This window comes from Festucalex cinctus, chromosome 1 (genome assembly GCF_051991245.1).
Source record: "Festucalex cinctus isolate MCC-2025b chromosome 1, RoL_Fcin_1.0, whole genome shotgun sequence".
In the NCBI taxonomy this organism is placed as follows: Eukaryota; Metazoa; Chordata; class Actinopteri; order Syngnathiformes; family Syngnathidae; genus Festucalex; species Festucalex cinctus.
In genome coordinates, this window is record NC_135411.1 from 60,988,203 (window position 1) to 61,002,048 (window position 13,846).

General features: G+C 41.5%; 2 protein-coding genes across 2 annotated transcripts; both read left to right on the plus strand.

Annotated features, from left to right (window-relative positions):
• The first annotated feature begins 903 nt into the window (after positions 1–903).
• swsap1 (SWIM-type zinc finger 7 associated protein 1) lies at positions 904–2,824 on the plus strand. The gene is made up of 2 exons (XM_077499402.1): positions 904–1,376; positions 1,977–2,824. Exons 1-2 carry the CDS (start codon positions 1,032–1,034, stop codon positions 2,535–2,537), a joined length of 906 nt encoding a protein of 301 aa, XP_077355528.1. The 5' UTR covers positions 904–1,031; the 3' UTR covers positions 2,538–2,824.
• A 3,046-nt stretch (positions 2,825–5,870) lies between these two features.
• LOC144003233 (uncharacterized) lies at positions 5,871–10,470 on the plus strand. Its single transcript, XM_077499265.1, has 2 exons — positions 5,871–6,301; positions 7,043–10,470. Exons 1-2 carry the CDS (start codon positions 6,178–6,180, stop codon positions 8,707–8,709), a joined length of 1,791 nt encoding a protein of 596 aa, XP_077355391.1. The 5' UTR covers positions 5,871–6,177; the 3' UTR covers positions 8,710–10,470.
• Positions 10,471–13,846: the final 3,376 nt, after the last annotated feature.

The following is a 13,846-nucleotide window of genomic DNA, read 5'->3' on the forward strand; positions in this document are numbered from 1 at the left end:
TATATATATATATATATATATATTTAAAGTTTTCATACTCTTGTTAACATGAAAGTGGAAAAAATGTTAGATATATGGCTAAATCTTGTAGTCATTGATATAGTAATTTTATAATTCATAAAACTGAGTTAAAATTAAAAAGATGTTCTGTTCTGTACTGTAAAAAGTGTGGTATTGATTTGTGTTGGTCATTTTTCTGCCACGAGATGGCATCATTGCATTTGTAAGACGGTGACAGCTCGGGCTGGGTATTGCCGCCAACCTCACGATACAATACGTATCACGATACAGGGGTCATGAAACGATACGTATCGCGATACATATGTATCCAAATACATTATCTTCAAAGCGATACGTCTCACGATATTTTACATTAATTTACTTGCATTTTACAATAACAGTCATATGCATACCTAAGGGATATGTTTATTATGCTGGATGACAAAAATGTTTTTGTTATAGTCGGTCTTCTGGTTTACCACCAAACGTGCCTGCTCTAAGTGTGCATGAGCTGCAGAGCAGGGAGCAGTTTTCACAGACACACCGGGAAAATTTATTAATAGGCATGAGCCGATATGACCAAAAATATCAAAGTATTAAAATTACAGTTCTAAAATGTGCTTATTTAAAATGATTGGGGAAATAAAAACAGCATTATTTTCATGTAACACATTTTATTTATTTATTTATTTATTTATTTATTTTTAACAAAATATATGAAAATTGGTACATTGATACACGTGCCATGTTAAGTTTATAAGTAAATAAATGTTGACATTCTTCCTTGCTTTCGTTTATCTTAAGATGCCGTAAACAATCGGAAGTTGTGCAGGTTCGTAACCGGAAGTGTTTAATACAAAACGTTGCTTTTTCTCTTTCACCATGTTTGGATTAAAACCTAAATTTCCAGCATCTACCACGCTCTTAAATTTCATTTATTTAATATAGCTGAAATTCACGAAAATAGCAGTCTAGTCAAAAAAAAAAAAAGACGAAAAGATTAGGAAGTGGTTGTTGCTACACGGACCACAATGAAAGAGCGCCAACGTGCAATATGTAAACAGACGCGGGAAACGTCAGACCGCCATTGTACTAAACCTTCGGTTATGGCAGACGTTTTAACACATATGTTAACTACCTTTATGTCACAGACGGACTCAAAGAAGGACCTCAGTTTTACTCCTCCAGCACCGGCACAATGCGGCGTCCTAATCGTTGGAGAGCAAAATCTTGGACGCTCCATGTTGCTCTTAGCGGCTGTCACAGCTGCCTGTCAGATGAGCATAAGGGTGGTGTTCTTCGGCCAAACGCAAATCCAAAGCCTGCCGGTGTCTTTGCAGAAACGTGTTCCATGTGTGAGCCCGGAGAGTCTCAAGGTACGATATGAAATAAAAACATAAATACCCAGATGCACTCTGTCACAAGAAGTACAGATATTTGTCTTGTGTAAAACTAAATACTAAAAGCATAAGTACTGATTAGATCCCTTGTCCTTATGTATAAAAAGTTTAAATTCCCAAAAGAAACAAACTTATTTACATGGATAAATGGCAAAAGAGTGCTTTATTAAATTGGTTGGGGGAGCACAGTAGGCCTACTTTTTTTTTATTTTATTTGAATAACACTTAACAAGCTACAAACTTTATGACCCTTGACCCCAATAAAAAAAAAAAAAAAAAAAAAAAAAACTCCTGCTACACAAATGATTATGTTCTTATAACAGTCCAGTATGCCCATTATAGTGGTGGTTGTGATTTGCAGTGGTGCAGAATTGCAGAAGAGCTGCGTCGAATATTTTGACTCTCATATACAGTTGATATAAAAGTCTACACAGCTCTGTTCAAATGGCAGGTTTTTGTGACAATAATTCATTTTGTTTTTATTTATAGCCACAACATTAATGACTTTGGAATTCCTTGTCAGGTGCTCAACGGTTGCTAATTCCTTCCTTTCTTTCCTTCTTTTTTTTTGGGAAGAAAATCCAATTCTGCTATCCGAGGACATTGGAGGAGTTGCTCCAGCAAGTGGCAGGCCTCCATGAGTCCACCAACACGTTTCCCATCCCTCCATCACTGATCATCGTGGACAGACTGGAGGACTTTCTGTGTGGACCTGCAGGTGACATCCACATGGGGTGTCACCCTGGCGAGCAATCCCGCGCTGCACGCCTCTCAGCGTTGTTGTGCGACACGGCGACTTTTCTCACGGGCCTCCTTGAGCGGCAGACATCGAGCCCCGCCCCCTGTCGCGTCATTGCCTCGTATAAGCCAAAAGAGGCAAGTGGAGAATCCTCGGGTGTCTCGGATCAAGTTCTCGACGCATTTGACCGCTACTTTCAAGTCCGATGCACTCTGGACAAAGATGAAAGCTACAAAGCTGCAGCAACTGGGCTAAAGGAGGTGTGGCATATTTACTTTTCTGGAGCTGGTATCACCCTTGACACTTGCACCAAAGACACTGAGGACAGGCCAAGTTCAGCACAGGAGTGGGAGTTGCTAATGTATCCTGATGGTTTCATGGAGTTTCAGTTAGTTTGAACGCAGTTGCAACAAATAGGTATTAATTGCCGCTTTTTATGTTCAACTGTTCAGACTAGAGTAGCAACATCATCTCATTGGAATTTCGTAATTAGTAAATTGTGTAAATTAATCATTAAATTAAATAATTGATTGAGTCGTTCATTCATTGGAGGAGACTCGAGTTTAATATTTAAGTTAAACTTGAGCTTGCCTTTCGGAGGACCACATCGGTTTTAGATTTTTTTACAATTAAGATAACAGATGATAACCTTAGTAAATCAATCATTAAAGTGAAGGATGCTCCATTTAAGTAGTTTGTGTTTGTTTTTCATCTGAGAGGTTAACCTTTCATATAAATTATAAAAACATACAGTACACAATCAGGTTTTGATTATGTGCACGTTTATTTTCTAATCTACTTGAGACCTTAAAAATGCAAAACTACTGTAATAGGAAATAGGAACAAGTAAGATCGTAAAAAGTTAAAAAAAATCAACAAAGAAAAATCAGCTAAAGACAAATGATCTTAAATGATCTTGATGGAATTTCTCTAATCAGGTAAACATGGGACCAAAAGTTAACCTGACCACTCAACCCAATAGGGCAGTTTAAAATTACGTCCAAACTACGATTTCTAGAACAGCGCACTGCACGTGGGTGTGGCCCGTTGATTTTTGGAAAAGAAACAGGCAGGCGACTGAGGGAGTGTATTCGTACGAGGTAAAACTTGTGAACTGACTCGCTATTTCACCATAAATATCCTAAACAGACGTATTATGGTTACAACAAACCTCCGCTGCTTTGGTGTCTGCCGCTATGTGATTGGTGATATTGTGACCGGGATCGAATGAAGGGAGTTTCCAGAGGAATGTCTATGCTGGGTTCAATCAAGCATGTGCAATTAAACAGCAGGGATTTATGTGAAAAATGTCATCGAAGACACGTATATGTGCTCTCTACATTTCATAGTTGGAAATGGGCCAGCATCTGATAATCTAGACCCAATATGAGCGACTGGATGTATGTTTATCGTCTGCTTTCTCATGTCCTCATATAGCAGAATTGGATTTTCTTACCCCAAAAAAAAGGAAAGAAAGTAAAGAATTAGCAACAGTTGAACACCTGACAAGGAATTCCAAGGTCATTAATGTTTTGACTATCAATAAAAACAAAATGAATTATTGTCACAAAAACCTGTATTTTGACCACTGCAAACTACAAACCACCTCTTTAAAAGGCATACTGGACTAATACGAACAATGTCCAAATAAACATTATCATTTGTGTAAAGGTAGGAGGTTTATTTTTTTGTTTTGTTTTTATTGGGGTCATAAAGTTTGTGGCTTGTTCCAGAGTCTGACCTGCTGGCTTTGGAGGGGCCCTTTTTGTCCGGCTTTGGAGTGCGCCTGGGAGGCCAACAGCCTGACAGAGACAAAAGTGTTGTCCACGCTCAGCCTGTTGCGTTGCAATGGCAGAGCCGCGGCGAGCGTGAGTGCCACCCAGCAAAGAAAAAAAACTGGGGGGAAAAAAGAGAAAAACGTTAAGTGATGTTCTTCGGGTTCCCACCACTAAAAGGGAAACAAAAGATGGCTAGAAGAAGCTGGTAGCCATTTTTTTTTAATTATTATTATTATTTGCTTATGGCATTCAGAATATTTGTTCATGTCAAAACATTTGGGGTATGTTTTTTTTAATTATGCAAGTAATTAACTGATTAGAAAACGAGGAAGATTAGAGTGTGTAGTGGATCAAAGCATGTTGAAGACGTCCTCATAATATTAAATGTAGAAAGATTTAACACATAACAGGTGCTCTTCAGGGTGGCACGGTTGCCGAGTGGTGAGCACGTCCGCCTCACAGTACTGAGGACACAAGATTGAGTCCAGGCTTCGGCATTCCGGGGTGGAGTTTGCATGTTTTCCGTGAGACAAAGACATGCGAGGCAGGTTAATTTGGCGCTCCGAATTGTCCCTAGGTGTGCTTGTGAGTGTGGATGGTTGTTCGTCTCTGTGTGCCCTGCGATTGGCTGGCAACCAGTTCAGGGTGTACCCCGCCTACTGTCCAAACCCAGCTGGGATAGGCTCCAGCACCCCCACGACCCGTGTGAGGAGTAAGCTGTACAGAAAATGGATGGATGGATGGAGTTGCTTTTCAAATTTTGGTGGGAAAAAAATGTTTTAATGAAGTGATTAATCATGATTAACCAAAATTCTAAGATGTGATTAATCTGATTAAAAAATTGAATCGTTTGACAGCTCTAGTTTATATGTTTATATGTTCAATAACCTACCAACTAACCAACCAAAATTAAAGATACAAATAAACCTTTAGAGATATTTTTTTGTTCGAAATCTGTTGTTCATTGTTCGATTATTATTATTTTTTTCTGAAGCACATAAGGTTTTAACAGTAATAATACAATGCAGTATGTAATATAGTAATATTTTTAGGAATAGTAAAAATGTGAAAATATCTCAAAAATCTGATTCGATAGCTAATAAGTAATCAGCATCGAAAAAATTTGCTGTTAAACATTGAAATTAAGCAGATGAGTGCACCCCAGGACAACATGTTTTACTTGACTTTAGGAACAAAAGCTTGTTGCTTACAGTACAAATATTGCGTAAAGCAATAATATCAGTATCAGATACTGTATACTAGCTACAGCTAGGACATTACTAGGTAGCAATACATTAAACTCATAATATTTGGCTGAAGTATAATTAAATCTCATCCCTGATAAGTTCAAGTTGGGGGTCAAATTTTTAAAACTACTTCAAATTTACCACAATAAACTGGCGCTCTTTTCAATAAGTCCCCTTCTGAAATAGGCATTTAATCTTTAAATAGGAAGAAAAACAAAACATTGAATAAGATAACAATGAGACCTACTATATATATATATATATATATATATACACACACATATATAAGTAATCTGAGCATGTTCTCCCCGTGCCCGCGTGGGTCTTCTGCGGGTACTCCGGTCTCCTCCCACATTCCAAAGACATGCATGGCAGGTTAATTGAGTGCTCCGAATTGTCCCCAGGTGTGCTTGTGAGTGTGGATGGTTGTTCGTCTCTGTGTACCCTGCAATTGGCTGGCAACCAGTCCAGGGTGTCCCCTGCCTACTGCCCAGAACCAGCTGAGATAGGCGCCAGCACCCCCCGCGACCCTTGTGAGGAATAAGCGGTCAAGAAAATGGATGGATGGATGGAAGTAATCTGAGTTTTAATGAGGCTTGACCTTGACGGATCTGGGAAATCGCGTGTTCAATTTGCAGAAAAAATGGCGACATCTGTCGGTGACTTGTTGACAGTGCTTGCTCAGAAGCCTCGACGATTTCCAGCAGCCAATCACATTGCAGCGGGGGGGTGTCCTGACTCCTGCGTGACTTCTGGCTCGTCTACTGTACTTCCGTTCAGCGTTCACGCCACGGTTTCTAAACGTACCAAAGCTTCCACACAGGACTCCCATCGCTACTTTAAAGGACTACAACATAATATATTAAATCTCCGTGTGTGGATAAACCCGTCTGGGGGCTCGTTGATGCTTCTCGGCCTACTTAGCTTAGCTTGCTAGCCACTAACAAAGAACAGCACACAACACGTAGTCAATTAGAGATCAAGTGGGACTTTGTTGGCATTATTGTGCCAAAATGAATGCAAGAACAACGCCAAAGTACGAGGAGGAACTTGTCGGCATAAAAGAAGAGAGCGAGCAACATCATCAACTACTGGACGATGTTTATGAACATCCTCAAGTTGTGCTCCCCGTAGCAGGTTTGTACACTTATTTTACTCTCACTTGCGTAGTAAAGAACTACTTTATTATGGTGTTAAAAAAAATAATCATGTTTGTATTTCAGTGGAATCATCATTAATGTATGGTCATGATGGGCAAATTAAGTTCTGGGAAAATGCGGTCAAGATTTTTGCACACTGCTAGTGTGACGTCAGGATTGTGAGGCGAGCATGCTGGAGAACAGGCTGCGAATGAGTTACAAAACCCCCAGCTAGCTACTAGCCACGAACACCGGAGACTTGTACTGTATCATACAATGACGGCGTAATTAACTTGCGGTTTCTTCGCGTCCTAAATTAGCTATTTAATATACTTTCGGGGTGGCGTTATGATAAAGGTGGTAGAAAATATGTAATTTCAATAAAACGATAATACAACTCAAAATGTCAAAAGGAAGAAGTCAAACTTGCGTTCACACCAAGCCTCAACAATCATCATTGATGCAGAGGTCCAGAGCAGGACCAGCAGACCATAACCAACATTATGATTCATGCTGATGAAACTCATTGTAAATTAATATGGTTAATATTAATATGGTAATATGGCTTTTTTTCTTTTTTTTTGATGGGCCGGTCCAAGTCGGGTTCAGGTGCATCACACCGTACGCATTGGGCCCACGCCAATGTGTTGCTGTAGAAACATCAATACACAACATCAAGTCACGCTTGAGATTTGACTTGACCAAACCAAATGTGTGTTTGTCTTCTTGTGTCTTGCAGACGTCAGTGAAATATATCTTCATCCTGAGCAACAGGAGCCAGAGTCCCCTCACGTTAAAAAGGAGGAGGCGCATCCTTATATTAAAGAAGAAGACGAGGAGGAAGACCATCCTTACATTAAAGAGGAGGACGGGCATCCTTATGTTAAAGAGGAGGTAGGGGAGCAACAGGAGCCAGAGTCCCCTCACATCAAAAAGGAGGAGGAAGAGCATCCTTGTGTTCCTTACATCAAAGAAGAGGAAACTCCCCTTTGTGTCAAAAAGGAGGAGGTTGAGGACGATATCACCAAGTCACCACTGACCTTTGCCCCTTTAAAGAGTGACAATGAAGACAAGGGTGTGAGTGAGGTGGATAGAGGTGCCGAGCCTCCAGGGAGCAGCTCAAAACAACACATGGCAACAGAAGGTGATGCAGACCACTGTGGACCATCACCAGCACAAAATCACGACATAAGGTCCCACTTTGCTGAAACTGATGATGATGGTGATGATGAACACGCTGAAGGTGATAGTTCGTGTCACACTGACCACAAATGCTGGGAATGTTCTAACTGTGCGAAAACATTCAGTTCTAAGTGGTCTTTAGAAGTGCACACAAGGACACACACTGGAGAGAAACCTTTTTCTTGCTCAGACGACGACAAAAACTTCTCTGATAAGGAAAAATTAACAAGACACACAAGAACATACACTGAAGAAAAACTTTTTTCCTGCTCATATTGTGGCAAAAGCTTCTCTCGAAAGTCACATTTAGCAAGGCACAAAATGATACACACTGGAGAAAAAGCTTTTTCCTGCTTAGATTGTGGGAAAAGCTTCTCTCAAAAGTCACATTTCGCAAGGCACAAAATCACACACTTTGGCGAAAAAGCTTTTTCCTGCTCAGATTGTGGGAAACTTTTCTCTCAAAAGTCAAATTTAGCAATGCACAAAAGATCACACACTGGAGAAAACCCATTTTCCTGCTCAGATTGTGGCAAGAGCTTCTCTGAAAAAAGATATTTAACAACACACAAAAGAACACACACTGGTGAAAAACCTTTTTCCTGCCCGGACTGTGGCAAAACCTTCTCTGAGAAGTCATATTTTACAGCACACACAATGATACACAATGGAGAGACTCCTTTTTCCTGCTCAGACTGTGGGAAAAGCTTCTCTTCAAAATCAAATTTAACAAGACACACGGAAAGACACACTAGGAAGAAACATTTTGCCTGCTCAGATTGTGGCAAAAGCTTCTCTCAGAAGTCATTTTTAACAACACACACAATGACACACACTGGAGAAAATCCTTTTTCCTGCTCAGATTGTGGGAAAAGCTTCTTTTCAAAATCAAATTTACAAAGACACATGGAAAGACACACTGGGAAGAAACAATTTGCCTGCTCAGATTGTGGCAGACGCTTCTCTCAGAAGTCAGATTTAACAACACACACAAGAATACACACTGAACAAAATCTTTTTTCCTGCTCAGACTGTGGCAAAAGCTTCACTAAAAAGTCAGATTTAACAACACATACAAGAACACACACTGGCGAGAAACCTTTTTCCTGCTTCGACTGTGGCAAAAGATTCTCTTCAAGCTCAAATTTAAGAAGACACACAAGGACACACACTGGAGAAAAACCTGTTGCCTGCTCAGATGATGGTAAAAGCATCTATCAGTAATCCGATTTAACAACACACACAAGGACACGTGATGGGAAGGTTGTTTGTGCTAGGGATGCTACCATTCGTCTTTTTCGCAACCGATACCAAACCACCCCACTCCAACTTTATAAACGGGGGAAAAAACAAGCTTCTGAATTGTTTGTTAAATAACTGAGTAACAGTAGAACATTTGGAAATTAACCAACAGCTCCCCTAGCTGGGTAACACAGAATCTAAAAATAAGCAGGAACAAAACTTCTTTATAATGGTTATGTCAGTGCAAATAAGCACGGGTGCGGATCGGGACCTTTGTCACCGATACCCGATGCAATTTATTTTCCAACATCAGGCCCGATGCGTATCAGACCGGAGCATCTCTAGTTTATGCTAAAAGGTTCTCTTATCAAATGGATGTTGTGCCGGTGACAATGCTTTTCGTGGGTGATATGTTCCGCGCCCGCCTACGATAAGTGAATTTCCACTTAGTCGTGGTCGTTTAAAAAAATAAAATAAATAAATAATGATGTTAATAACATTTTGTCATTAATTGAAAGGATAATTACTAATTTTATTTATGTTTAAAGGAGAAGTATTATTGCTAAACATACTTCCAGTTTCCACCGCAAGCGAAACTTGTCGGCCTTCACTGAGCAGTATGGAAATGCAATCCGCTGCCATCCACGTTGAATTATCAAGAAGGAATGCCGAAAGTTTTTTTTTTTTTTGTACTTGATGCATATGAATGTGAATATTAATGCTTATTTTTGTCAAAATGTTATAAATCAGTGCAATTGTGTTTGCCATGGCACTACAGTGTAGCGATTGACTTAAGTTATGGACCCAAATAAAAATCTACGATAGTGAATCCGCGATAAGTGAACCGCGAAGTAGCGAGGGCCCACTGTATTGATATTAGTAGTCAATATTGAATTTTGCGATGATCAGTTAAAGACGCTAGGCCAGGGGTGCCCAAGTTCGGTGCTCAAGATCCCTCAAGATCTCTTCACCAACACACCTGATTCATAATCAAGATTGTTATCATGCTTCTGCAAAGCTTGCTGATGAACTGATCATTGGATTCAGCTGTGTTGAAGGAGGGAGAAATGGAAAACAGTCTGAATAGGGGCTCTCAAGGACCAGGCGTGGGCACCACTACACGAGGCCAATTTGTAGAAATGCTTTACATCGAGGTAGAATCGGTGAGTGATTTTAAAAAGATAATACTTTCATGTTAGGAAGCAAATAGTTTGGCCGGTAGAGATTGCGCAACACATTTGCGTATGTGTGGGTCAATCAAGTCAAAAAGTTATATTGATAGTGATTTTTACATTGAGTCTCTGTCAAAAACAAGAAAGGTAAAAATATTTTTGATATATATCTATGTTGTTTATTTGAAGTATGTTAATTTCTATACATAATTTTCTATACATAATTTGTATTTGCCTAAATGTTATGTTAATGTGTAATCTTTATTTTGATTTTGTCATTTAACTGGAATGTCTGATTGTATATGTTTGTTTGCTCATTTTATTGACAAAGTTATGTTGTTGAATTGACAAATTGAATATTGTGTCAATTAAAAACAGTTTAGTGGCTGACACTGATTTGACCGGTTGTTTTGGTGCCATGAAAATGCAATGCATACAGTTTTATTTATTTATTTATTTATTTATTTATTTATTTATTTTTCAAAAGATAAAAATATAGTGAGTGTGAAAAGGAGCCACGTGAACCTTTGATTGCGGAGAAATTATTTATGAAATAAAAAAATACATCCTGGATTGCTTTTATTGCTTCTGTTGGCAAATACTTGATTCACATACATATTTATTTATGGTAAAAACTGTTGAAAGGCAATTTTATTTACATTAACACAAGCATCTATCCAATCCATTCGTCTTCTTAACAGCTTATTCCTCACAAGGGGGGTGCTGGAGCCTATTCCAGCTGTCTTCGGGCGGTAGGCGGGGTACACCCTGAAGTAGTTGCCAGCCAATCCAGGGCACACAGACAAGCACACCCAAGGACAATTTAGAATCTAAATTTTCAAGTGTTCAATCAACCTATCAAACATGTCTTAGGAATGTGGGAGGAAACAGGAGTACCAGGAGAAAACCCACGCAGGCACGAGAAGAACATGCAAACTCCACCCAGGAAGGCCGAAGCCGGGACTCCATCTCTCGTCCTCTGCACTGGAAGGCGGACATGCTACCCAGTCGTCCACTGCGCCGTCCTGAACACAAGCAGTCTTATGTAAATAAATTCATCTGCATCATATTTATTTTTTTTACTGCTGAAGGATAAGAGTGTGCTAAAGTTTCACATAGTTGCTTTGACTTTACATTACATGTCCCTAATGTTGCTTTTACTGAAGCACCAAAGCTCCGAACTGGTTCGGCGCCATTTAAAGGGACAGTGTGTAGAAATACTTGATTATTCAATGTTCTAGTAGTTTACCACTAGATGGCAAAAAATTCTAGACTGTCCCTTTAAAGAAAAGCCACAACGCTTCATGAAGCTTCACTGCCCATCTCTAGATGTTGGCATAATAGTAACAGTGAGTGCATTACATAAGCCAAAAGCAGCTAATTGCATACCCACAAAGTATACAGGTGCTCGTCAAAATTTTTTAATATCCTCAAAAAGTTGAATAATTTCTGTAATTCCATTCAAATATTCAAACTTTCATAGATTGATACAGGGACCATAATTGAAATGATGGGTTTTGGGATCTGGGGGGAATTTTCAGGGTTTCTGAGACCTGGGGACAAGCATTAAAGGTGAGGAAGGAGTGCCGCTCGTTAGATCCCACACGGTCTGCATTTGGTCACAGACACAAGGACGCCAAACATTTTACAAAAGTGAATGTGTCTAATGCTTAGCAGAAGTAGATACTCGTTTAGTCGGCTACCCGAAGTGGCAGAGAATTCGTCAGGACGGTAGGCCTAATTATTTCATTTAACTCAATGTCATAAGTTTATCACACCTGTTAATATCTCCCACTAACAATTTGGGTTCTATTTTAGCCTACAGGCACTTGCGTAACCCTTTGGAAGCAAGGTGTCATGGTTCGGTTCTCAGCCCTGTTGTGCTCTTATGTTTCAGTGCCAGTAACGAGGGGGGCGTTCCCCAGCGCCACACCTGCTACACATTTGCAATCAAGACTTTAAAAGGACTCTGAGCAGCACTGCCCGCTGTCGGATTATTATTTGCTCACCATTGTGTCCAAGTGTTCTCCGCGTTTTCCTGTTGGTAAAGTTTTGAATCTGCTGTCGTCCTAGGTTTAGTTTCATATTCACGTGTGTGTTTATCCGCGTCGCCTTTTGTTGTCCTTCCGTGTTTGATTGATATCGTGTAAATATTTCGTGTAGTCCTTGCCGGTGGCAAGTGTTTTGTGTTTTCTATTCGGTCCTTGCCTTTTGCAAGTGTTTTTTGTTACGTTAGTGTTCCTTGCCTTTTGCAAGTGTTTTTGTTACGTTAGTGTTCCTTGCCGTTTGCAAGTGTTTTCAGTTACGTTAGTACTCCTTGCCTTTTGCAAGTGTTTTCAGTTACCTTAGTGCTCCTTGCCTTTTGCAAGTGTTTTGTGTAATTCTCGTCTGCGAGCAAGCTTTGCTTCTTCGGTTTGTCAAAAATAAATCGAGATTGTATTTTTCCTCCTCTGAGCCTGCGTTTCTGGGATCTGTTTTTTCATCGACTCTGTCGAGTCGTAACAGAATAATCCGACCATGGATCCTGCAGACTCAGAGAAGGTGAGAAGGGCATTGGCCAGTCAGGGACAACGGGTCGGGCAAACCGAAACCACCTTGGTCGGACTCCAAGAGGTGGTGGGCATGCTTGCTCACCGGTGTGAGGAAATGTTTGGGAGGCTCGAGCAGCTCAGTTCTCGCGGGGTGCAAAACCCGGAACTTTCGCGTACGGACACTGCCACGTCAGCACTCCCGGTTACACCAAGGGAACCCGTTTTGCCCCACCCGTCGCGTTACGTTGGACAGCCGGGAGGTTGCGGTCAGTTTTTGCACCAATGTTCTCTCATTTTCGACCAGCAACCATACACTTATGCTCGTGATCAGTCCAAGGTAGCGTTCATTATGAGTCTCCTGTCTGGTCAAGCCGCTACATGGGCGATGGTGGTGAGCAACTCACGACCGGACCTCCGGTCCTCTTTCCCGAATTTTGTTTTAGAATTTCAACGTGTGTTTGACCATCCAGTCAAAGGGAGAGAGGCCGGAGGTCGGTTGTTAGACTTAGTACAAGGGGAAAGATCTGTCGCGGATTACTCGATTGAGTTTCGTATCTTGGCCGCGGAGAGCGGATTTGATGACTGTGCGTCGCGTAGTATCTTTCGTCGTGGACTGAACACTCTACTTAAGGATGAACTGGCGGTCCGCGACGATACAAACACTCTTGAGGGTCTTATTGAACTTACCATACGTTTGGATAACCGGTTACGGGAACGGCACCGAGAGCGTGCTTGTGAGCGGCATGGGTCGGCCACCAACAACAGCACGTCCGGACTCACCCACCTCGACGACGCGGAAGCGCGCACCCTTCCGGGCTCCCCAGCCGACTTAGGGGAGCCCATGCAAGTCGGAAGTGGACGCCTGCACCCCGAGGAGCGCCGTCGTCGGTGGCTAGCTGGAGCCTGCCTCCACTGCGGTCAACCAGGGCATCGGGTGGCTTCATGTCCAGCAAGACCTCCACGCCGGACGCGACCAACCACCCGACTGGGAGGCCGAGCCAACGAGACCCAGGGGTCCGGGACGGACGCGAACCAGGGTAAGCACGAACCGGGGGGGAACCGAACCAAGCCCATCGATTAGGTCTGCCCTTAATAATAAACGGCTAGAATTGTCGGGGGAGTTGTCAGGGTTCGGAATGAATCTTAAGATTATCGCGCTTATTGATTCGGGTGCAGACGACTGTTTCGTGGATCCGTGTGTTGTTGAGGCGTTAGGAAGCCCGGTGGAAGCCTTAGAAAAGATTAAGGAGGTTTTCGACCTCAATGGGCGCCTTCTGGCGGAGATACGGCATACTACCGGTCCACTCATCTTGAGGCTTTCGGGAAATCACGTGGAGAGAAGGCGGTTTTTTATTATGCCTTCCCGTTCTGCTCCCCTGGTGTTGGGCCTTCCATGGTTAAAGACTCATAATCCCG

Bases quoted from the DNA above. Each gene is read 5' to 3' on its own strand.
- swsap1 (XM_077499402.1), top strand. From the start codon at position 1,032: ATGAAAGAGCGCCAACGTGCAATATGTAAACAGACGCGGGAAACGTCA. The intron at 1,377-1,976 runs GTACGATATGAA...TTTTTTGGGAAG, and splicing joins TGAGCCCGGAGAGTCTCAAG to AAAATCCAATTCTGCTATCC.
- LOC144003233 (XM_077499265.1), top strand. From the start codon at position 6,178: ATGAATGCAAGAACAACGCCAAAGTACGAGGAGGAACTTGTCGGCATA. The intron at 6,302-7,042 runs GTTTGTACACTT...TGTGTCTTGCAG, and splicing joins AGTTGTGCTCCCCGTAGCAG to ACGTCAGTGAAATATATCTT.